Below are 25,060 nucleotides of genomic sequence, written 5' to 3'. Positions count from 1 at the left end.
AGGAATGCTCTACCGTCATTTCATGGGGATAATTTTATTACAACAATAATATAATCAGTGTAATTGTACAGGTGAGGTTCGATAAGGGTAATATGTATGTACACAAATTTTATATCGATCTTTGTGCTGGTTGGGAGACTTTTTTTTTTTGATGGATTGATCGGTTCAATAGAGAAGCACTGCACGTAGGCTCGCATAAAAAAGAGTAGGAAAAATTACATGAATATGCAATTTAAGATATCATAATCTCTAAAATTTTCTATTATTTAGAAAAATAACAAAAATCTTTGCTGCTATCCTCTTTTGGATATATTTTTATCTCCTTTTGGATATATTCCTCCCACCCATTATGTGATGCAATACATTCAAACAGAGAGCCATGAAAAAAATATGACAAAGAAATAGCAAAACGCAATAAATGAAACAGCAAGCAGTAATATATTGTTTTGGAAAAATACATAGTAAATTGTACTACTATAAGTAGAGATTGAGCAGAGCTATGACAATTTTCTTTTTGGGCAAAAAAGAACTGAAAATTGAGCCCAATAAGTTGGAAATACAAAACAAAAAAGACCCATGATCACTAATATTAGTAAATTAGCCACATCGAAACAATAGAAGAGGATTTAAGATATAGTAGTATGTAGGTGCAAAGTTTTGAGTAGTTAATTAGGATAAATCACAGAAGAGGGTAACCTTTGACCAATTTTATTATCGAAATTCAAAAAACTGTAAAACGAATGTATAATCCAATAGCATAAAATACTTCTTTTTTTTTTTAAAAAAAAAACAATTAAAAGATCAGGACTACATAATATTCAATAGCATAAATTACAAAATCATTAAAAACTGGAACATATTAGACTCCTTCTTTTTTGTCTTTCTTTGTTACCTCAGTGCAGTTAAGGGTCGTTTCATAGTAAAGAAATAACTACATGTATTAATTTACGTATAAAATCTATACGATATTTAGTTTGCAATTGTGGATCACGCATAACTTGAAAGAAAAGATGAAATAACTAATATCAACATAACTAATAGTCTCTGCATAATAGAAAGGAAAGAAGGAAAAATAATATTTATTGCTTAGTTTGTAGGATGCATCTGAATAATTACCTAGACCAATCATGTACAATAATGGCAGAAATAAACTTCTTTTTTCTCTGCTAAATAATGACTCCTGCAGCAAAGTGGATCACAAACTATCTAACAATTTGCTACTCTATATGGCGATTGGCACATTTTAGAATTATTTATACAATTCTTTCATTGAATGAGCTGTGTATGAAAATGGCGTACCGGAGAAAAATTGTCACATATCAGCACCAGTTTACCAGAAAGAGGAAAGGCTACGGTATCCTGTAGATGTCTTCTCATCATGTATGGCTTTCAAAGTCATTACAAGTTGCTCGCGCTGATCCTCCACTTCTGCATATTTAAGACTTATCTTCAGGTACCTATCACGAATTTCTTGTAGCTCAGCTTCAAGCTGAGATATTTTTTGCGTATTATCATCTCTTCCTTTGGATGACAAACTGAAGATACAAAGATATGGATTAATAATTAATTAGATTACAATAGTAAGTTGATCATACATACTGTTAGTCGATAATGCAGATAAGTATTTCTGATTCTACAGAATAAAACAAGCACATAGAGGAGATTAAGTGGATTTTAAACAAAAATACAAGTCTGGGCCAAAGGTTATTGGGTTCTGGTTAACATGTAAGCAGAACTGTAGCTCCGGCCAATGATAATCTTATTCTATCCTTAGAAAGGTATTGTTAAGGATTGGCAACTCAACTGGTAGCTTAATCAGTTTCCTTTTGATAATGCCGATTTGTCGCTATAACTGGTTAACAGTTTTCAAAAGAATAATCAGACTAGATGGATTTTACCAGTAGCGGAGTAAGATCATAAGACATAAGCATCATGAGAACACAACCAAAGCTCAGGAAAGAACTAGCTCACCTAATTAGATGGGATTTATGGATATGATTGCTGTCTAAAGTCTGAGCTACTGTATCGCCCGGAGATTGTTTCGCTGATACACTTTTGGCAAGAGTCTCTTGAAGATCTCTGTAGTAATTGCTTTCTTTGTTTCCATTCTAAATAGATACGGGGGAATGTCATGAGGTTAATAAAGAGAAGGAAATTATATTAATTATATTTTTCCTGAAATGAAAGTAATGAGTACATATTTACACACTGAGGAAAACAAAGGAATGAGAATAGTTTTAGTACGACGTACTTGTTGAGAGTTGCCTTGAATCTTTTGAACTTTCAAGTATTTCTCCGATTGAAGAGATTGAGTAATTATCTCATGCTGATGCTTGCTGAAGTTCTCTTCCTCGGCCTGTTTTTTCAGAAAACAAAACAAAAGTCAGATTCATTGCTACTGTATCATTAACTCCAAGTTTATATAAGAGAAGTAACTTGATTCACCTTTGGGAACTTCAACTCATCTAGAGTAGGAACGGTATCATCATCCTCTCTTTGGTTGTCTGGTCGTTTTTTCGACAATTTTTTCTCTAGGGATGTGACTTGCTTCAAGCAGTTCTCCTTCTCGAATTGAAGGGATTTTATTTTCCACAGAAGTTGGCTATTTGATCTTCTAAGCTGGCAAAGCTCATTTTTCAGCTCGGAAACTTTGGCACACATTACTTCTTTTGCAGTTAAGTCTCCTTCCAGCCTCAGAACTTTCTCCTCTAGTGCAATTGTCTTGTATTTGCATTTTTCTGCTTTAGCCACTTCCTTCTGCATGCAGGTGATTTCCTGAAGTAATGATGCCTTCTCGTCCTTCAACTCTTCACAATCTCCATATTTCAACAACAGTGTAACTTGTGTTCTCTCACTTTCAAACTTCATCCCAGATAGTGCTTCTTTAAGATACAAAACTTCCTCCTGAAGTAATGGTAATGTATGCAGTTGAATCTTTAGGCTAGAATTCTCATCAGTCATTTGCAGCAGTTGACATTCAGAAGACAGTAGTTTTGACTCAAGCTCATTAATGGTGCATTTAAGCTTTGCTTCACTGGATACAAGATGTTCCATCATCCTCAATAGCTTATCACAATTTGCTGCCAAAGTTCCCTCCTTGGCTTTGGAAGTACCAAGTTCACTCATAAGATTTGACATCTCTACCATCAGGGATTGTACCTGTTCTTGCAACTTTTCGACTTCAACTGTGTTCTCGGGAGACATTTCACACAGAGTGCACCCTTCTACAAGAAATTTCTCTCCATGCTCTCTACTCTGTAAGTGGAGATCGTCAAGTTTGAACTTAAGGATCTTCTCTTTTGATTCAATCTCTTCCATCACTGAAGAAAAGTTAGCTTCTAAAGACTCTATCCTTTTCAAACAGGTGGAGAGAGAATGCTGAGATTTCCTCAATTCTGCTTCCAAAACATTATGGCTCGCATGTAATTTTAATTTTTGTTGCCTTAGTTCTGCATTCAAGTTTTGAAGCAAACGACACTCTTCCATAAGACTTTCTGTTGTTGCTTGGAGCTTTGGATTTACTTTCTTCAGATACTCACACTCTTCTTGAGCATCTAACCATCGCTTTTGCATCTCCAGCAACTGCTCTTTCAAATCGAGCTTTTGTGACTCCTTTTGATGTTCTAATTTTCTAATCTTGCTCTCAAGGCTCACAACACGATTACCAGAATGCTGCAGTTCCAAACGATTGAATTCCATTGCATCAGTCAAATGCCTTAGTTGAGCTTCCAATCCTGATACTCGTTCTGACAGATCTACATTTTCTTTTTCTAATTCACGCAAATTAAATTCTAACTCATACTTATCACTCTCTAGCTCTGATGATTTCATTTCGTACGTCATTTTAGAGATACCTCCACAAATACATCGATCAAGAAACATCAAACCATTTGTGGAAGTGTCTAAAGAATTGGAGGTGGCGCTAAGTTCTTGTTGCAAGTTTTCCATTCTCTCCTCCATCAGACATTTACTCATCTGGAGATCAGAGATTTGAGAACTCAAATCAGTCTGATGATTCCTTAGCGCTTCGATCTCTGCATCTTTTTTCAAACATTTTGTCTTCAGCTCCAGTATCTCCGAGTTCTTAGCTAAACTATCACTACTTAAATTTTGAATCTTCCCCTCTAGCACCTTATTTAAATCCTCAAACCTTTCACAGCAAGAACAAGGAGTAATTTCCTTTGGAAGGTCATCTTTCTCTTCATCTTGAACTTCACATGCATCCTTTAATGTTGTTTTGGGTTCATCCTCGATATGTTGACTACCATCAAGATATAGAGCCAACCTGTACCTCAATAACTGGAAATTTTCCAACACTGCATTAGCTTGCTCGTCCTTAGCGGGATGACCTGTACATTCACAAAAATCTGAATTACATATAGCATTTTAAAACTCAGTTTTTACAAGTGAAAGGAGGACATTTTTGTCTTGTACCCTGTTGCACGAGAAACATGCTAGATACTTACATAATGTGTTGAGTAGGGTATAGATATCTTCAATATGTCCTGACTTGGAACTCTGAAATATTATGGGTACACTTTTATGAATGAAACCATCTTGACAATCTCCTTCCTGCTGACATTCTGATGGCATTGCAGCAACCTCAGTTCTCTGATCTTGTTCTTGTACTTCAACGCAACATGAGTTGATTTCAGCATTTGGCCTCAAAGCATTGTCCTTAACTTGTGAATGAAACTCCAGAGCTAAGTTTTCTTCCTGATCACAGGTTTTCTGCTTACTTTCGGAACCACTAGGTGATTGTTGACTTAGTTGATGGTCAACGGAAGATGATCTTAAAATGGAATCACTGATAGAGGAAGTTCCCTTTGATTTCAGATTGTACAGAAGTTCCAGATTTTCTTCGGTCAGCTCCTTGCGATCTCTCTCAAGTTCCTGGAGTCTTTCCTTGAGAGTCTCATTTTCCTTGATCAGATCACAGTCAGCTTCAGCTTTGATCTCACTTGTCTTGGAACCCTCGATACTTAAAAGCCTGGATAACTCTACCTTCAAATAAGTAATTTCCTCTTCTTGTTCTCTTGATCTATTTTTCCATTTTTCTTCACAATCTATAAGAGCCTGAGTCCTGTGATCTCGTTCAAGTTCAATCTCATGAGTTTTCTCCCTGATGATTTTCTCCAGATGAAGAGTGGTGTTTTCCAGATTTTTCTGTGATTCCTGCAACTGTTGAAGCTTGTCCTCTAGGTTCTCAGAATGCGACTTTACTTCTAAAAGGTTCTTAATCTCCAAGTTCTGCTTTTCAACAGTTTCTTCCATCTCCTGCAGAATAGAGACTAGTTGAATATTTGATTCTTGAGTTTTACTTAGCTGGAAAGACATATTGTCATTTGATTCTTTTTGAATCCTAAGTTCCTCTTTTAAAATCTTTTCAACACTATCCATATCTCTGACTCGGAACAATAAACTCTCAGTTGCTTTTTCCTTTTCCATGGATTCTTGTAAAAGGATCTCAAGGTGTTTGATTTCTTGCATCGATTCATCACGTTCTGTACCCAATGAACAAAGCTCCATCTTAAGGTTCTCTATCTGCTGTGTCTGGTCAGCAAACTCCTTCCTTGACATTTCCAAGTCAATCTTTAATCTGTGAGCATTTTGTTCCCACATCATGGCCTCTGCAATTAGTTCTTTAGTGGAAGTATCTTTGGCCGGTAAGGAGTTTCTAGAGGAAGCTGAAAGTTGCACTGATGCGGTGTTATCATGTGAGAACTGTTTGAAATCATCTTTTTGATTTTGAGCATTCTTTCCTGATCCCGAGATCATTAAATTATAGGGAGAGTTGTACGATTTGGGTGATTCACAAAAAGAGTAAGAACCACAGGATGCAGTACTCCTGGAATCAATTGATTCTTGTCTACCAATTATGAGGTTGCCATGCCTATTTGAGTCACTCAGGGATGAAAAACTCTCTCTGCCCAATGAATCCTCTGTAGAGGCAAAGCTATGATATGAACTCAGCCGTGGAAGACTTGTTTCCTGTTGGGAAAGCATAACCTAGCTTAAATTCTAGAGGAAGATAGAGAAGATAAAGTAACAAAGTAAATGCACCATTGATACAAGTAAAATAAGATCTCTAAGAGAAGACATGCATTGATAATTATGAGAAATATACTTCAACTTCTGATATTTGAGGGTGATTTCAGTTATTCAAGTTGTTTGGTCTATATATATGATTTTATAGTTGGCTTTCTTGTAATGTCCCTTATTTTAAAAATTTGCAGTCTGTATGTCTGTCTGTGTCCATGTCCCATGCCATGTCTTAACTACTAAAGCTGCATTCAAGAATGAGCTCCAGGCAACACTTCAGCCACTTCCCAGCTCTTTAAATACAATAATTGTGGACTTTTTTATCTGGATGGTTCTAGATTGACTACCGACTGAAAGCGTTAGATCAAAACTCAAACTTGGCCAACACTGAAAATGAAGACAGGACATAAATCTATCATTCTATTAACCATTTTCCATTTAAGGCCTAGTTTCCAAACTTAAGTACAATACTAGTTCTAATTGGGTAAAAAATCAAATTTTTGGATATTAGTTCAATAACAAGATTTTTCTCATATAATATCCTAATGTATATCAACAGATGCATAAAGCTTTCTGACTAGATAGTTAGATACCTCTGATTTCAGTTCCATGTTATTGTATTCCATGTTCTCTTCTTCAGCATAGAAGGGCATGTCTTTGGATTCATTATCCCTACGATTTCAAACTGATTCTTTTTACTATGGACACAAAAAAAAAGTTACCGAAATGTTGAAAACTAAGGAAGAAGTTGTTGTGTTCTAGTGACAAACCTGATTGATGTCAGACACTTGATCTCCAGCTGCAGAAACATAAGAAATTGAATCAGTGATAGTAGATAACGCCAAAAGCTGAGAGTATTATATACTCAGGTGTGCTTTAGGTAACATGCTCCTGAATGAAATATAGGCCAAGAACCTAAGGTAATAGCAGTGATTGATTCATTCGTTAGAGAATTAGGTTATTTGTACCAGGTAAAGCAACGGAAAAGAACAAAAAAGAAGTTTCTTTGCACTTGAGTAACGGAAGATGAACCTGTTTATTGCAAAAGAAGCATATAATCTTGGTGAAATACGATATGGTGGGTCTACAAAGAGTGATTCCTGAACATGTTGAATTAACATGCAGGAATGAAATGGTAATCATAGGATATTACTAGATGACGTTTTGCATTTTAAAGTGCAAACATCAAAGTATTAGAAGAGGTCTCACTTGTAGAACTGTGCCATGGTTACATTTTTTCAAAGGTAAGGAAACTGGAGTGAAAGCTTTCGCATCTCTGAAGCGAGCAAGATTTACAGAAGCCTCTCCGAGAATGCTAGATCTTGCAGATCCCTGAAACAGAAAACTGATGATGTTATAAACATGAAAACTAGGAGCTAAATGTAGCAAATTCAGTAAGCTTAAAGCTTATTGAACCGATAACTTCAACAGATAGAAATATAGGAAGGTGTCTGACCATTGTTACAATAAACTTGAGAGGGAATTGCTCTTGGTTGTTTGAAATATCATCTGCGGTAATCCACATGGACTGTGACCATGTTTCCGTCCATTTGCAATTACTATTTCGTACTGAGGCTTTCCCTGATTTGCTGACTGTCTTCCCTGTTTCTACAGAGATAAGAGAGACGGAAAGTTTGTCCCATCCTTTAGGTACCTGAGGGAAGCAAACCCATAGAAAGTCTGATAAACTGAAATCAGATGTAAATTTTCAGTCAAGATGATGATAGCGAGGCCATTGAGACGTCAATGCTAGAACGATTAGTCTTTGAATTCTATCTAACAAGTAAAAGAAATATAGACATTGAAAAAATGTTCCATAGATATAAGCAGTTTGAGAAAAGGATTTTGTAGCTAGTCATTATCTTAAGAGTATCTGTTCAGTCACAAATACTGAAAGCAGGGTAATTAATTCACCATGTTAAACATTACAAATTTTCAAGAACAACGATTGGATCTTTTAAAACATGTAATGAGGTAACAACAACATATCCAGTGTAATCCCACAAGTGGGGTGTGGGGAGGGCAGAGTGTATACAGACCTTACCTCCGAGGTAGAGAGGCTGTTTCCGGCAGAACCTCAGCTAGAAATGAGGCAAGAAGTGAAAATCCAAGAGGAAAATAGAGTCTATAGTGAATATGTAAGACGAGACAAGACGGTGTATATGGTACTGAATTGACCTAAATTTTTTTAAGGCTGTTTCCTTTATGAGTCACATTTCCTACATTGTCCAATATTATTATATCCCAGAAATATTTATGTGTTGTTTATATATATTTCCTTGTGTACTGTCAATCAAAGCTATTATGATCTATTTTTGTGTTTTGCACTTCCGAATTCAGGTACTAATCCTTCCGTGCACCTCCATATGTATCATTTATTCGTATCGTTGTACATATAGCTTATACTGCGACATGGTTCCTAGTTCAATTGTTTATTACTAATAATACCAGAGTAACAGACTGGTTACATCAATTCTGGAGCATTTGTCATTCCATTGTTTCCAAAAACAAAATATGTTTTTCTGGTGTTTCTTTCTCCTCGTCTCCAGCCAACTATGAGGAGAACTGTAATCCCTTTTTCATGTAAATTTAGGAGAAAAAATGCCTCAGATGTTTGCATGGCAGCAAATGGATTTTAACAAATTTCATTTTCACATTTACCGCGACTAAGGAAAAAAAGAAACTATGGACAATGGACAACCAAGTTCACAGCCCATACATACATGATACATCACACAAATGCCACTCGAACCTCTGTTAGTGTTACTCATCTTCCAGAATCAAATGCTGAACAAAAGCAATTGAATGTTCCATTAGTTGATTGACCTACTTCGACTAGTTCAGCCGTCTGGTTGTATACAGCTACTAGTTTGCTGGTTCTTGTTTTGAAATTAGATTTATCATATCCAGAAGTTTGCTTAACATCTCACTCTAGTCCAACTATAGTCTTGCATCATTTCAATTGCTCAAGTAGGCATGTATAACTATTACTTACACTCATCTCCCTATTTCCCGTGTTAAATATCATCAGTTTTGGTTCACTTCTTCAGTAAAAGTTTCCAGTATAATTTCGATGAATCAACAAAGTTATGGCTATCTAATAGCTTTCTGTGACTTGGAACAAATAACAAAAGACTTCTACTATAAAATATTGCAGAAGAAGATAAATTCCAGCCTATCCAACAGATATGTCCAAATAAGATCACATGTTACAGAAAAAGTATTAGAATAAACTGCACATGCACTTATGCTCTACTTTATCAACACACTCTGCCAAAATAACATTTAGCTGAAACGGTAACTTACACACAGAATCAAACATGAATAAGAACAATCCAAATATATCACACAACACTGATTTTAATTGCTTCAAGTTTTTTTTTCTTCTAAAATTCACAAGGGTATGCATCGATCACTTTGGTTCGGTTTTATGTATTCAATGGTTTTTGTTTTTTAAATATGCTAATCCAATAACAAATCAATAAGATTTTTTTACTCGATTTTCAGTTTATCGATTTCTGTTTATTATCAGTTCGGTTTTCGGTTTATCCAATAAGAAAATATCCATATTATGTGATTCTCACTTCTCTAAATGCTTTGATAGAGTGAAACAAGAAAGATAATAAAATTACATTAATAAGAGAAAAAATAGTTCAAAAGCTGTAATTACATGTCATGACCGTCAAAACATAAAATAAAATTTCTTATGTTAATCAAATTACAAACCTGTACAAACTTGCAAAAGGTACAACCTACAATTACAAACTAAAAATATAATCAAATAGTCCAACGAGACTAAACTAAAACTAAAATCAAATAGTTATAATTGCGAACCTAGTGTGAAGTGGATAGAGTACTAATAATTTGGTATAGTTATAATATCTAGTCATGTATTAAATTATTAATATATAATACTTAGGAATGGAAAAGTCATAAATCATTATCATCTTATTGGGTTACAGTAAAAACCAAATCAATAACCTAATAACTTTTTTTTATAAACCCAATAACCCAACAATATTTTTTATTCAATTTATTGATCGATTCAATTTTTACACTTCCCTAACTAAACTCGAGATACTCAGAGTCACAATACCAGTCTCTCTCTCACACACTGATTAATTCAGCAAGGAAAAGTTCAGTTTCATGAGCTAATTGCACATTCAATAATCCGTACTTAAACTGTAAATTATACCTCGAGCTCATAATACACACACATTGATAAATTTGCTTGAAAAACTAAAATTATTTCAAAACTATATCAGGCATCTAAATAGTGAAACCAATCAAACAACATAATACACGGTTGTATAACTCATATTCATACTATACATAAATTATACTTCGAAATACTCAAAATACAAACAGAGAGAGAGAGAGAGATAGACCTGTCGAGCTTGTAGATTGGAGAAGGAGAAGTCAAATCTATGTCCAGATTTCTCCGAAAAAGAAGACGATGACTTATGCCGGTGATGCAATTTCAAAATTTTATCTCTGATCATCATCTCAGAGTAATAATTATGCGAAATGCAGATAACCAGAGCTTGAAAATATCAATGGAGATGGAGAGAGAAATTGTGTGCTAATATAGAAGAAAAAAAAAGTGAAAGTGAAAATGGAGTAGATAACTGAATTTGTGTGTGTGTGTGTAGCTAGAGCGCACTAGTGGTGGGTTTAGCTATATTGGAGTTAGTTGCAAATTTTGTGTGAGCAATTTGTCAGATTCCTTTTTCTGTTTTCACTGGGTGGCACATGTTTTTTCGTAAACAGTAAAAGTTACTGGGGTACTCTTTTGTTTCTCAATTTCGTATAGTATTGAAGTTCGATTAATTTAAATTTATAATAGGAATATCCTCTCAATCTATATCCGAAATCTTACAGACGCACTTATAATATACTAAGGTCCTATAACCCTTGAACTTATTTTATTAATAATTTTCTACCCATTTTCTGTCTACGTGATACTATCTTGTGGACTCAATACTGGTTGACTTATTTTTTCAAGCTAATGTCACGTAGACAGAAAAGGGGTAAAATATTACTTATAAAACAAGTTCAGGAATCATAGGACCTTAGTATAGTATAAGTGTTTTTTTGAGATTTTAGATATAGATTGAGGGGATAGTTGTGAATTTTCCATTTGTAGAATAAAAAATTTATTTTGGAGGAGTGCTTGTAGACATTAAGTATTGACGTGTTTAATTCTACTTGGACTCTATAAAACATATTTGATTTTCATTAGAATTTTTCGAGACTTATTTATTAAATTCAAATCATCCAAGTTTGAAAATATGCAACTAATAGTTTTCGAATCACAAAGAAAATTCAAATCATGCTTAATTTGGAAAAGACGTCATTACGATAAGTTTAATGAGAGAAGAATCAAGGATGAAATTATGGATACAAATCTTATGAGAAAAGAATCAATGATCGTATTATAGATAGATTTTATGAGAAAAAAAATGAATTGAAGGAACAAATTTATACGAATATTGATTTATCAATGAATATTCATATTTTTTTTGTAATTATAATTTATTTCTTGTTACTTTGAAATTTGTAGCAAACGATGCTATCTATTAAAATTTTTTATTATTCATGTTTATGATTTAAGAGAGTAAATTTAGTAATATATCCCATTCTTGAATGATAACAATGAAGTATTTGAATGAATCAATTTAAGAGTATATATAGATTGATTTATTTAAAATACTTTTAAGTTAACTTAAAGTAACTTTTAAATACTTTTTGAAGTATTTGAATAACTTTAAAAAAGTGCAAATACACTCTATCAAATTAATGATTCCATAGACTTTAAATAAATATAATAAATAACTCAAAAACAAAAAATGAAACGTCAATCATATTCGAAATAGATATTTCACTTATATCCCAACAAAAAATACAAATCACTCAAAAATCAAATTTCTGGCTTGAAAATGACACGTCATCGCCAGAATATCAATTTGTCACCGTGTACATGCCACGTAACGTGACATTTAATTTAGTTATTTTATAGATTTTTTTTGGAACTCCAGAATAATCCGCAGCCGCTACAATCTCTGTCACAGTCTCTGTCCTTCGGGTGATCAATATGTGGTGAGCACTGTGCAAATTTTTCACTGTGTAATAGCCTGCAAATCACAGAGTAAATGTAAATCGCACTAAGCAAGCCCTATGAGACAGGCTTGACTCAGAAGACATTGAAGGGGGATCGATTTATCGTTATAAAACTAGTTTTATGACTTTAATTTTATATAAATAATTAGTTTAGTGACTTATGTATAGTATAAATTATGAAGTTTAGAGAATTGATGAAATGCATTTGTTGAACAGAAAAAAAAAGTAAATCTAATGACCATCGATTTAAATTATTCCGTATTTATTTTTAAATGTTAGACTAAAACATTTTATCTAACTTTTAAATGTTAAATTGTAGTTAATAATAACTATAACATCCTTGTCACATACCCTTCTTGTCTTTGGACATATTTGGACCACATGAATTAACAAGAAAAGAGGTTATGTTTTGCAGATCGGTAGTGGAATGGTAAGAATTTTTTTATTTTGTAAGTTTTGGGTTTGAGTTCTCCAGTCGCTTTTATTAGGAAACGTTTTATCCTTAATGTAAGACTTTCTAGCGCAAATTTGTATCTAGTCGGACTCTAATGTGGGTAGTTTTGAACCATCGGGTGGAACAAAAAATGAATTCAGATTTAGTTAGACTTCAATATGAGTATCGAATACTGAGTGGAAAAAAAAAAAGAAAAAAGAAAGAGGTCATGTTTCATCAACTAAGATTGCCCCTTGCGTCGAGATCAATTGATAAAACTAACATTTTGAGTTTATGAGCTCTATATATCAATTAAGGATAACTCGGAGCATAAAGTATCTCATGTTAGCAGGACTGGAAAGGGGTGGCATCTCGAAGTAATATGATATAGACAATCTATCCTAATGTGAATATTAATGATTATTTTCACTGATCGAATTCATAATATATAGATAACATAAAGACAAAAAAAAAATTGACCCTAGCATTGACCCATGAGTCTAAGATTATATAGAGCTAACATTTTGAGTTTATGAGTTCTGTATCAATTAAGAATAATTCGAAGCATAAAATATCTCATGTTAGCAGGATTTATGGAAGGGTATATATCCCACGGAGAATGATACAAACAATTTATCCTAATGTTAATATTAGTGATTTCTTTCACGGTTCGAATTCGTAATCTATAAATCACACAAAAATAACTTTATTGTTGCTCCAAAACTTCGTCCCGTCCCATGTGGTATCTAGTTCTCATTATAACTAGAAATGTCGGTTCTAAAGACTTTGAATACTTTTACATTAATTTCATTGAAATGGGATCAACCACCACTAATTTATTCAAACTCAACATGGACCAAACCTATTAAGCAAAAATGGTCCTTTATTTATGGGGTTAGGTTTTTAATAATTATATTTTCTAGTTACTTTCAAATAATCACTTTTGATTAATTTGTATAAAATTTAATAAACTCTATCTATTTGATTTGAGGGGTATCAATATATTTTTCATCAAATTCTAAAAATTGCACCTCTAAGGCTCTAAATATGAGTTCTTGCTAAAAAAATTTTTGGAGTTTCCATAAATTTAATAGATATAATTTATTAAATATTTGACAAATCTACATAAATCAAAACTGCTTAGAAATATATTTGATACAATGGTCCATTTTGTTACTTTCTAGGACCTACAAAAATAAAAGTAAAACATTTACGAGTGAGATTTAAAAAAGATAGAATATATATGGATCTTATATTATGGAGCGGACGACACTCTTTTACACTTACATATTGCTAATGATTGCAATTTCCAAGTTATTAATTGTCTAAAATTGTTGTATATATACATGAACCACTACTTTAGAGAAGCAAATTAAATCAACTCAAAGAGTTGATTTTACTAATCATGAAAATACTTCAAATAGCTTAGAATGCTACCATTGGTTAAAATATTATAATAATATCTTCTATTAAAGCCAAAAAAGAGTAAATATGGTAAATGAGTTAAATAGACCACAAATAAAGTAAAAAAATATATTTATATATAATCTAAATAAATATTATAAAATCCACCGATATAATCCAGAGGTGGGATCTTAGGAGAGCAAGGGGGCAAAATGATGGAAGTGGGAACACAAGACAATTAACGTAAAATGTCACTTAGAAATTATATATTATATTTACTCTTAGTATTTTTTTAAATTATATAAATAAAAATACTTTGATTAAGGAACCTAAGAAAATTAAAAGTATTTCAAAAGAAATATTTTTCTCCCTAACAAACACACCATTCATTGACATTAATTTAATAGTACTTGGTCAAAATTTATACTATCTTTTTTTTTCTTTGTCGTAAAATGTCTGCAGTTGAAATTTTGAAAGAAAAAAAAAATCTTTTTATTTTCGTTTAGATCTTTATTATTATTAAATTATGGGAGACCAGGAATTTAATTTCTTTGGTCAGTTGTCAATGAGTCAATATATATATATAAATATACATGGATAGCAAATATAGGCTTTAAATGGATTTTATGTCTTCAAAATGATCATAAAAAGGGTCTACGTGAATGATATTTGATTATTCTAACAGAAAAAATAAATAACTGATTGTTGATATATGTGAATGATATTTGATTATTCTAATAGAAAAAGTAAATAATTGATTGTTGATATATGTTTAAATATATAGATAGTAATAGTTTATGTATAAAGCTCGAAGTTCGAAAAAAATTATAATTTATATATATATTTTTACTATATTTAACTAAAACTTTGTCCAACCCATAGCTATTATAATTTTTATTTAGCCCTTGAAGGTTACATCTTACAAAGTAAAATAATGTCCTATGAGGAGAGGAATAAAGAAAGATGATTAAATAAGTTACGATATACTTGTGGCTTATTATGGATATGAACTTAGATAGGAAGATTTGGAGTTTGAGAATTATGAAAGAAGATCGATAAATAGTTGAAACATTTGTAGTTTTTCTGTAAGTATTCATCTTATTACTCTCTTACGTATTATCTTATTCTACAATTTTGTTAATTTCTGGACTTCAATTATCATATTATTTGAGGTGTATATATATATATATATATATATATATATATATATATTATTCTCTGATTCATTATTTTCAGTATAGATTTTTTCACTATTATATTGTTTATTTTAGATAATTATATACTTTAAGGAGGGAATAAAACTACATATACGAACACATAATACTATTTTTAAATTTCATTCGTAAAATTATATTAAATATATATGTTATTATTGTTATAATATTTTCCATCAGAAAATGACTTCCTTCGTAATGTACACATCATTAGAGTTGTACAGTTTGCCCAAATAATTGACTCTAGTAATATGTCAATTATATTATGTTTGTTATAAAATGTCAATTAATTACACTAACTTCACACTTCAATTGTCAATTAAGTACTAAAAGAACAAATTTGGGACTTTAGGTCCCTATGTCCACATTATATATACAAGTTGAATATGCCATTCCAATAATTTCCAATTAAATCTAAGGGAAAAAGAACAAAAATACGTTGAATTTTTCAAAATAGGTCAAAATAAAAGAACAAGAAAAAAGAAATTGTCCTGTTTCAAATAGTTCAACGGTAAAATACTGTTAAAAATCGAAGGTCAAAATTGACAGGCAATCTCAATTTTTTTTAACTTTTGATCGACGTTCAAGGGTTTCCTTATGTTACAAAAATGAGTATTTTTATGATAAAATGGTGTAATTTCATAAGTGGCTCAAGGAATAATACAAAGTCTTACTATATATCGATGTATAAAACTTAATTGTGCATAATTTTTGTATACTAGGTGTATAAAACATCGAGTTTTTAATTAAGCATGTTTGGAAAAAACATCAAAACTTTGTATATTGAGTTATTGAACATTATCATAAGAAAATAGTGGACTACGTAACTAAAAACTTGAAAATAAAAAAGTAAAATTTTAATACACATGAAAACTATAATCATCTTTTAAGCCATACAATATTCTTAATCATTAGCTCGAAAGAATTACAATAATATGGTTGCCTATGCTCCTTTTGCAAATAATTAACTTATTTTCTCATTTGGGATAACTAACAATCACTAAAACTAATAACATACACAAAATTATAATCTCCGATATATATGCATAGATACTTGACTAATTCAGATTCCCGTCGAGAAGTCTCTCTTTGTAGGATATGGCGTGCGACTATATTTTCAGTGCTCGAACTCGTGACCTGATTAATTAATCAATTTTCTAGATTCCAAGAAACTTTTGCTTTTGTGTTCACAAGATGTAAGATATTCAAGAAAAGTAGCAAAATCAGTATCCTTGTAGAGTTTAGGGTTTGATTCATTGATGAGATTTGGAGAAGGCTGAATTTTGGAGCTATAAGGCAAACTATGTAATGAAGCAACTGAGATTCTTGATTTTGATGAATTTACAAGTACCCTATGTAGCACACTTTTGTACCTTCCATTGCTGAATATCTGAAAAATTGATAGGGAAAAAGATTAGATAATATTTTGAGAAACACATAAATTAGAATAATTTAGAGAATTTTTTCTGATTTTTCACTCGGTGTCTGATACCATATATCGAGATCAGACTAATCCATGTTCGCGTCTAGTAAGGTTTTACTCTCACTGTTCATTTTTACTTGTCAAATTTTGACTTGACTCACTTATAAAGAGAACAATGATTGGTATAGTCACGAGTTTACCATTTTTCCCCTGTTAATTGATAGAATCTTAAACATATTTACTCACTACATTTTTCAAAAATACTTAATAAATCGAGGATATAATAGAAAGCAAAACAAATTATCCTTTCTTAATTTGTCAAAAGATTACAAATAAATTAGAAATCAAATTAAGAAATATTTGACAAGTAAATAAAAATGAAGGAAAACATTAAATTGACAAATAATCATTTTTCAACGTTTGTAATTGAAAAATAACCTAGAGTTTCCTTGTTCAACTTAAAACTCCACAACGATAACTATTTCTCCAAAAACAAGACAGGTTAGTAAACGTTACTTTTACAAACCGCTCCCTATATAAAAGTTAAAAAGATAAATGAACTTTTTTTAGTTTTTGAACAAAAAAAGTTGTTCGACTCTCCAAAAATAATAACAACATCGCGTAAATTGAAACAGAACTGACCTCGAGATGGTCTCCAACATTGACAACAAAGGAATTTGGAATAGGTTCAACAGTCAACCATTTTCCTTGATGTTGTATTTGTAAACCTTTCACTTCATCTTGTAGTAAAAGTGTAAGTAAGCCATAATCTGAATGTGGTGGCATTCCAAGTGTCAAATCTGGCTCTGGACAAGAAGGATAACAATTCAACACTAAAAGTTGGCTCCCATCCTCAAACTCTTTCAAATTTTGACTATCATTATTATTAACAATTCCCAAACTTTCAAGAATTGCTCCAACTAACAATTGGTACAATAATTTTGCTTGCTTTGAGTAATTTGAAGCTGCCTCCCTATTCATCAATCAAAAAAGTAACTATTAGAAACAAATCGTAAACTATATACATATATTATACATGATTACACATAAGTTATACTTCCTCTGGCTATTTTTAGTTTAAGCGATTGATATAAATGGCTATTTATGTTATTATTTTTCAGGTTAATTTACTTTTTCGAAAGAAATTTATATACGTAAGAACTACATAAATATAATAATTAAAGTTTCAATAATACTTAAATAATTATTAAAATATAATGTCACGTAAAATGAAACAGATAAAGTAGTTGACTTTATAAATGATTAAGTAAGCAATCTAATTTGAATTTATAAGTTATGATATTTAATAATGCAAGTAGAGATCTTATTATAAAAGTTGACTTTATTTTTTTTAAAAGATTATTATGATTTTATAATATCAAAATAATTATCACCTGAGATCTACTGGAGAAGAGGGCCAAAGTGAGAGCAAATCACTTGACAAAGAATGGCAACTAAGTTTAAGAAAATCCCTCCAACAAAATACTCCATCTTTATTTTGATTGTAACTTGTGCCAACTCTTACTGGTGCTTGCATGTCAATAGACATGTATTTTGCTCTTTCTTCAAAGGGAAGTTCAAAGAATTTCTTGCCAACTTCAATGATGTGTTGAATTGTGTCACTATGTATACCATGATTCACCAACTGCATCAAGACAACAAAAGAAGTCAGAATGGTCCGATTAATTTAAATTCGTATCATGTAAGGTAAGGTTCACTATGAGAAATTTTAGACCTCTTTATCGATGACAACATTTGTTTCAAGGTTTGAATATGAGAATTCGAGATATCTGGTTAAGAGTGGAAGTATCTCTGCTAACACAAGCGTGAAGCAATTCTAAGGTATATTTTATTTTGATGGCTGATATATGACGGAACGGAATTCTATGAGTTTAATTGAATTCATTACTTTTGGCTCGAACTATGCACACGTGTGTATGTATAAGCTTAAGAATTCAAAATGTATATGAAAAAGCTTGCAAAAAGCCAAGGAGAAAAAAGGAAGGAAATGTGATCCCTTTTAGTAATGAGAAATATAAAAGAGTCGAGTCGAGTCCTCGTGGTCAATAAAGGTTTTGGATTTTAACAAAAACACAAAGTGATTTCTTCTCATCGATTTTAAATTTTGGTGTACAGAGTTACTCGGTACATATGTTGATTTTGAAGATAGTAAGTACTCTTGAAATTAGTCGAGGTACGTGTAAGCTGTCTCAGACATCACGATTATCGAAAAAAGAGAAGTGGTTAAAGGGATGATTGTACAAAGTTCAAATGTTACCTGAAAAAAACCATATTCTTCACAAGCTTTGGCAAGTGATTTGAGAACTTGAGATCTATTGGGGCCTTGCAATTGAGCAAAATCAATAATAGGCAAATTGAGATTTTCTTCAATTTTTTCTTCTTTTTTCACAATTAAAGGCCTATCTGAAATTGGCAAAATATATTTTTTTGGAATTTTAGTAATTCCACTTTCACATAAATGTCTAACTCCTTTTTGATATCTACACTCATTTTTCCCCTCATAATTTTCCTTAATTTTTTCAGTTGCCAAAATATTCATAGTTGGACACATTATAATAATATATGAAATATTTCAAAAAAATAAAAATAAAAATTGGTTACTTGAAGAAGGAATTTGAAGAGGGAAAAGGGTTTTAATTTGATGAATTATTATGGTAGAAACAATGTACTTATATATGGAAAAAACATGGCAAAACAGTGTTAGTAGATTATATTAATTTAAATGATTTTAATTAATTAGGTAAGTCTTATATCTAGACTGGTTCCTATATCAATTTCCATGCAAAAAACACAACTGTTGACTTGGTGTGGGTCAAACAAAGAGACTTATTTCCTTTTTTGATATTCCTATACGCACTGATTACACTAATTCAGATTTGTGCTATGTATGTCTCATTAAAGATGGAATCGATCCATGCAAAAATCGAACATTGAAATTAGCATATACGTCAAATTAAACAAGAAGATTCAATATTCGTCATGTGACGTAGAATCTATTGAGTGCTCTGATTAAGAATGGAGAAATTTCGTTCAAAAATGTACATGCTTTTTGGTATTCATGTTCTTACTGATTAAACTAATTTAAGTTCATGTTACGTATGTCCTACTAAAGTTGAATTCGATCTATGCAGAAATTGAACATTGAATTTAGCATATACGTCAAATTAAACAAGAAGATTCAATATTCGTCATGTGACGTAGAATCTATTGAATGCTCGAGAGATATTTGATTAAGAATGAGGAAATTCCGTTAAAAAATGTGAAAGCTTTTTGGTATTTATGTACCTACTGATTAAACTAATATAGATTCATGCTACGTATGTCCCACTAAAGATGAATTCAATCTATGCAGAAATCGAACATCGAGTTAGCATATACGTCAAATTAAATAACAAGATTCAATATTCTTCATGTGACGTAAAAAATCTATCAAATACTCAAAAAATATCTGATTAAGAATAGAAAAATCTCGTTCAAATGCGGAGGCTTTTTGGTAACAAAGGAACTAGTCATTTTATTTCCTTTTGTGGCCCCCCTTTAGTTCTATACACAATTTCAATTTTCAACCTTTTGTGGACCAATCCAATATTCCATTAATGCCCCAATTTTGTCTATTGGGGTATAATTATACTTTCATTTGAGTCTTTTGTTCCCCTTGACTTGTCTAGAGATGTTTTTTTTTAAAATTTTCAAAAATATTCAAAATTTAGAAGTGTAGGACTAATACTTTGAGGATAATAAATATATAAATGCCTGATAAAATTGAATTCTAGATTGGTTTATAATTAATAAATGTTAAAGAAAATATAGGTGGAGAAAGAATAAGTAGTTGAAGTATGACCATAGAAAATATCAAAAAATTCACCAAATCATACTTTTATCAAAGACGCAAATTTAATTTAGTTATATCGTAATATTTATTGTTGTTATTGTTATTGTTACTTTCCTCTTTTGTATTGTTTTTGACATGGCCTTTTTTATTCTATTTGTTTTACGTACTTATTTTTTTTATACGTTTTACTTGACAAAATGTCTTTTAAAAATCAATCTATCTCTATCTTCACATTTCGTAGATTTCACTAATAAAATTACACTGAATGTATTGACGATGGACGTAAAATCAGCGCGCGAATACCCTTCATAACTAGCTATCCACTTGGTCATAATTTTGAATCCTTCCTCAAATTAAGTCCGTTAATACATATTTAAGGTATTAGACAGATTGACTAATTAAAGATTTATATAATTAAGCACACCTAAGCATGAAAAATAAGTTGTTTGTTAATTAATGAGATTAACTTAAAACTGTTCATTAGACTTTTCCATGATATAACAGCAGGTGAGTAGTGTTGTATACAATGAACCTAAAATGTCATACTAATTTTCAATTAATAATAGTAAAATCTTAATTAGGTCATAATTAGTTCTTGTTCCCCCAACTAATTTATTAATTTCATTTATGATTGTCAAATCGTGTGCCCTATAAAGGATAATTTGGTGTAACGAGGATATGATCGTAGATAGAGTGATATAAAGGTCTTGACGGTTAAAGTTGAAGGTTAGCAGATAAACAATCGTTTTTCTAAAAAATTGTTGCAAAGTATAAAACATAAAATACTACTTATCATCCTAACTAAAATTGATGTATGAAAATACTCTATTTTTTTAATTATTAGTGATTTGATAGCAATTAAAATTATCTAAATATCGAGTAAAGATGATAAAATTCACTCATACTCGATATTTATCATCTTCGTTTATACTTTTTCTGTTCACTTTAATTTTGATTTTGCACACCTCTTATAATTATATTAGTTGACGTGAATATTTTTTCATAATACACATATTATTTCATATTTTTTCTTAATTAAGTCTTGAAAATAATTTAAAGAATAAATAATCCAAACTAAGGTAAAAATAAGGGAGAAAATAGTTTTCTGTAAATATGCTAAAAATTATAAATAAAATAAACAAACAAAAATTAATTATTAGATATTAATTCGAATAATGGATATAGAGCATAACCTACGAGATCACGAAAATACATTAGTTTTTTTTTTTTACTTCAAACTTCCCCTATCTATATATTATTATTAATAAATTCACTAAATATATAAATACGTGACGGTAAACTATATTATTAACTTTCAATCTGATCTTTATATAAATCTTATATATATATATATATATATATATATATATATATATATATATAGAACTTCCATCAATTAGCTCCTAGTTGGAACCAATTATATTTTAATATAATCGACCAAAATATGATATATTGGTCTATATTATAAGTACAACGTACGTACGTAATTAGCAAACGTGGATAGCCTAGCTTCATGACTCAATCCAATAATTAACAAGTAATAACCATAGACATACAAAAAGTCATACTATGCTATATTTGGGCAATCATAATATAAAAATTATGAAGAATTAAATAGACTAAAGCTATTTAGGTAAGTTTGTCCGAACGAGTTTGGGGGCATAAATCCAATCTTCATAATAGAGAGACTCTTAACATATTTAGTGTAATTCAGTAAATGAAGTTCGGAAAGGCAGGATATCTGTCTTGTTTCATTCATCTAATCTCCTTTTTAAGTCAATGGATCTAAATCTAAATAATCGAAAAATGAAAGAAAAAATACAAATTTTAAACGATGCAAACGGTTAAATAGAGTTATACAAAATAAAGCAAGGCAAAACTTTAAACAAAAGAAGACTTAACTAATTCTGTTCGTCCCGCTCCGATCCATTGTCATTCCTTATTAAAAACATATAATTAATCTCCTCTTCAAAGTCAATGGATTAATTGTATTATTATTGAAGTCAATAGCCCATGGCCAAGCTGGTCCAAGTAAGCAAGCAACATGATTTGTCTTCTCTTCTTCATTCATTGCATGTGTCCTTAAATATAAATCAACATCACCTCTTTTATTTTATTTTATTTTAAGAAATAATAATAAACTCATAGTTCATATCTTAGTTGTATAATTATCTCATGCTAATTACTTGGATCTTAAAATAATAGTAATGACATATGTTAAAAGTTGTTAATGACTTTAAATAGTGATAAAAGATAGAAGAGGTTGATGTGGTAAGTTGACATGTTATTTTGATTAAAATGGATAGTGTTTATAAAGATGTGTGTAAAACGAATAAGGATAAATGTGAGTCATTTTTGTAACATTAAGAGTATCCACGGATCGAATATTATTAAGAGATTATATACGAATCGATAAATGAAAAGCTTTGTTACCTTTTTCTTTTTCAATATTCGATATCATCATTTAAAGTTTGATTAAATTTGAACTATTACTTTTGTATGACAAAGAAAATCCGCAGCCGATATCCTTTGGGTGCGTACAGGATAAAATTTCGCTCATACGCAATAGCTCGCAAACCACATAGGAGATGTAATCCGCCCTAGGTAAGTCTGGTGCGACGAGCTCGATCCAAAAGACAAGCCCCTTGCTTTCGTTGGCAAGAATTTCGAACTTGAGACCTCTAAAATGAATTAAATTTGAATTTATACATTGCAAGATATACTTTTAGTGGCGACACATTCAATTAAATTTTTTTACTCTCCAAAAACTCAAACTCAAACTTCTAAATAAAAACAGAGAAATCTCAATTAATCCATCGCGACCCTCGTATTACAACAAACTTTGTTACTTGACGAAAAAAGGGTTACGTCGAATTATGGAACTTTCTTTTAAATATGATATCTAGGATTTAATAGTATTTTAATTAACTCATCTGCTTCTACTTATTTCTATTCATATTTTTTTATTTATATATTAAATAAAGAGTTGACATGTTGTGATGATCTCATAAATATTTGGTGTTGAGCTAGCAAATTAAAACCATGGGGTCTGTTTTTATTTTTTATTATTTTTTAAAAACTAATTAAAAATATAAGGGTCAACTCAACCCATAAAATGTCAACTCAAATTAAACTGCTCATATGAGTTGACTTTACATGATTATGTAATTTTATCAATTAAAGGGATAATTAATAACACTTCTAAATCTCTCGATTATTGGTAAATTATGATTTACGATATCCTACATAAAGAGAGATTAAAACTAATAGAATTATTAATATATATTATAAGCGAAAGGGATCAATATTAGCGCATATTTAAATTAGGCCTAAGTCATACGCAGCCCCTCAAAGTTGTCCGCATATTTCACTTAGACACCTCAACTATACGATGTTCCTATTGAACACCTCAATGGTTAAAAAGTCATGCCCATTGAACACAAAATGCTGACATGTTAAAAAACGTGTGATTTACTCTCTTTAAGCGTGTAAAGGTACAAAAATAATTTTTTTCTCCAACTTTTACACCTAAATTAATATTTTTTTAAAAGAAAATAATTTAAAAAAAAAAAAAGAGAGAAAGAGTTGTCTTCTTCCCTGCAACTATGCACAACCCACCCCTATATTTCCTTTACCTGCAACAACCCACCTCTATATTTCCTTTACCTGCAACAACGCACCCCTATATTTCCGTTGCCTGCAACTATGCACAACCCACCCCATGCCCTGCACCTCTCTCTCACACACAATTTATGGTTCTTCTCTTGCTTTTTTACTTTTTTTTTTAGATCTACGTCTCAAATATTGATTCAGCGAATTATTTGTTACCAGAAAATGTTATAATTATAATTATTTCACGACCAAAGCTACGAAGATAATGCACTAGTTATGTCAGTGAAAGAGATAAAATTGAATGAAAGAGAAGGAAGAGGCATGGCGTTGATTTGCTGGCGTCGTAATTGTCGGCGGTGGCGGTGAAGACAATGGGTCGGGCGGGGTTAAATAAAACAATAAAAACAAAATAAGTTTTATATTTATAAAATTATTTTTGAATTATTTAAATAGAGCCTTTTAAAAAAAATTAACTCAATCCATGTGTCATCATTTTATTGGTGGGTAGTTTTTTCAAAAAATTCTTTTCAATTTTTTTAGTTAGTAAATAGAACAAAATAGTTGTATTTTAGAATATCATTTTTTAAATAAATTTTTGGATTTAAATGCCACATGTCATCATTTAATTCACCAATTTGTCATGTCACTGCCATGTCATAGCGAGTGCACTACACACAACTCATATATTTGGCTGATTGTCGAAAAATGTCAAATAGGTATCAATTTTAAGGGGTATAGGTGTTCAATAGGTACTAGCCCTAGTTGAGGTGCTAAATAAATTATGTGGACAACTTTAAGGGGCTACAGATGACTTAAACCTTTAAATTAATTAAAGATAAAATATGCTTAATCAGATATCATTGAATATTTTTTTGAAAAGTAAGAAAGTAAACTTCATTTGAGTTCACATTATGACGTATTTATGTATGCACATATATATTTGATCTTGTCTGCATCAT

The 25,060-nt window shown here is 31.1% G+C and overlaps 2 protein-coding genes across 2 annotated transcripts; both read right to left on the bottom strand.

Annotated features, from left to right (window-relative positions):
* Positions 1 to 1,052: 1,052 nt before the first annotated feature.
* LOC101260002 (WEB family protein At4g27595, chloroplastic-like) lies at positions 1,053 to 10,806 on the bottom strand. Its single transcript, XM_004249974.5, has 10 exons — positions 10,431 to 10,806; positions 7,499 to 7,696; positions 7,252 to 7,374; positions 6,813 to 6,841; positions 6,636 to 6,714; positions 4,467 to 5,991; positions 2,446 to 4,349; positions 2,252 to 2,356; positions 1,972 to 2,108; positions 1,053 to 1,535 (listed from the first exon to the last, which is right to left on the bottom strand). The coding sequence occupies exons 1-10, from the start codon at positions 10,545 to 10,547 to the stop codon at positions 1,331 to 1,333; spliced, it is 4,422 nt and encodes a 1,473-aa protein (XP_004250022.1). The 5' UTR covers positions 10,548 to 10,806; the 3' UTR covers positions 1,053 to 1,330.
* Positions 10,807 to 16,092: 5,286 nt separating this feature from the next.
* LOC101259698 (probable 2-oxoglutarate-dependent dioxygenase SLC1) lies at positions 16,093 to 19,304 on the bottom strand. Its single transcript, XM_004249973.4, has 4 exons — positions 18,915 to 19,304; positions 18,031 to 18,281; positions 17,279 to 17,609; positions 16,093 to 16,603 (listed from the first exon to the last, which is right to left on the bottom strand). The coding sequence occupies exons 1-4, from the start codon at positions 19,206 to 19,208 to the stop codon at positions 16,355 to 16,357; spliced, it is 1,125 nt and encodes a 374-aa protein (XP_004250021.1). The 5' UTR covers positions 19,209 to 19,304; the 3' UTR covers positions 16,093 to 16,354.
* Positions 19,305 to 25,060: the final 5,756 nt, after the last annotated feature.

Source organism: Solanum lycopersicum, chromosome 11, assembly GCF_036512215.1.
Source record: "Solanum lycopersicum chromosome 11, SLM_r2.1".
NCBI classification, from domain to species: domain Eukaryota; kingdom Viridiplantae; phylum Streptophyta; class Magnoliopsida; order Solanales; family Solanaceae; genus Solanum; species Solanum lycopersicum.
This window is presented reverse-complemented; position numbering and strand designations above follow the sequence as displayed.

What these genes read in the sequence shown, in the direction of transcription:
- LOC101259698 (XM_004249973.4), bottom strand. Translation starts at nt 19,208, where the DNA reads ATGTGTCCAACTATGAATATTTTGGCAACTGAAAAAATTAAGGAAAAT. An exon ending in TCTTCTCCAGTAGATCTCAG is followed by an intron (nt 17,610 to 18,030) that starts GTGATAATTATT and finishes ATTGATGAATAG; the next exon opens with GGAGGCAGCTTCAAATTACT. An exon ending in ATGTTGGAGACCATCTCGAG is followed by an intron (nt 16,604 to 17,278) that starts GTCAGTTCTGTT and finishes TCAATTTTTCAG; the next exon opens with ATATTCAGCAATGGAAGGTA.
- LOC101260002 (XM_004249974.5), bottom strand. Translation starts at nt 10,547, where the DNA reads ATGATGATCAGAGATAAAATTTTGAAATTGCATCACCGGCATAAGTCA. An exon ending in TCAAGTTTATTGTAACAATG is followed by an intron (nt 7,375 to 7,498) that starts GTCAGACACCTT and finishes TTTCTGTTTCAG; the next exon opens with GGATCTGCAAGATCTAGCAT. An exon ending in TTCAAGGCAACTCTCAACAA is followed by an intron (nt 2,109 to 2,251) that starts GTACGTCGTACT and finishes GTATCTATTTAG; the next exon opens with AATGGAAACAAAGAAAGCAA.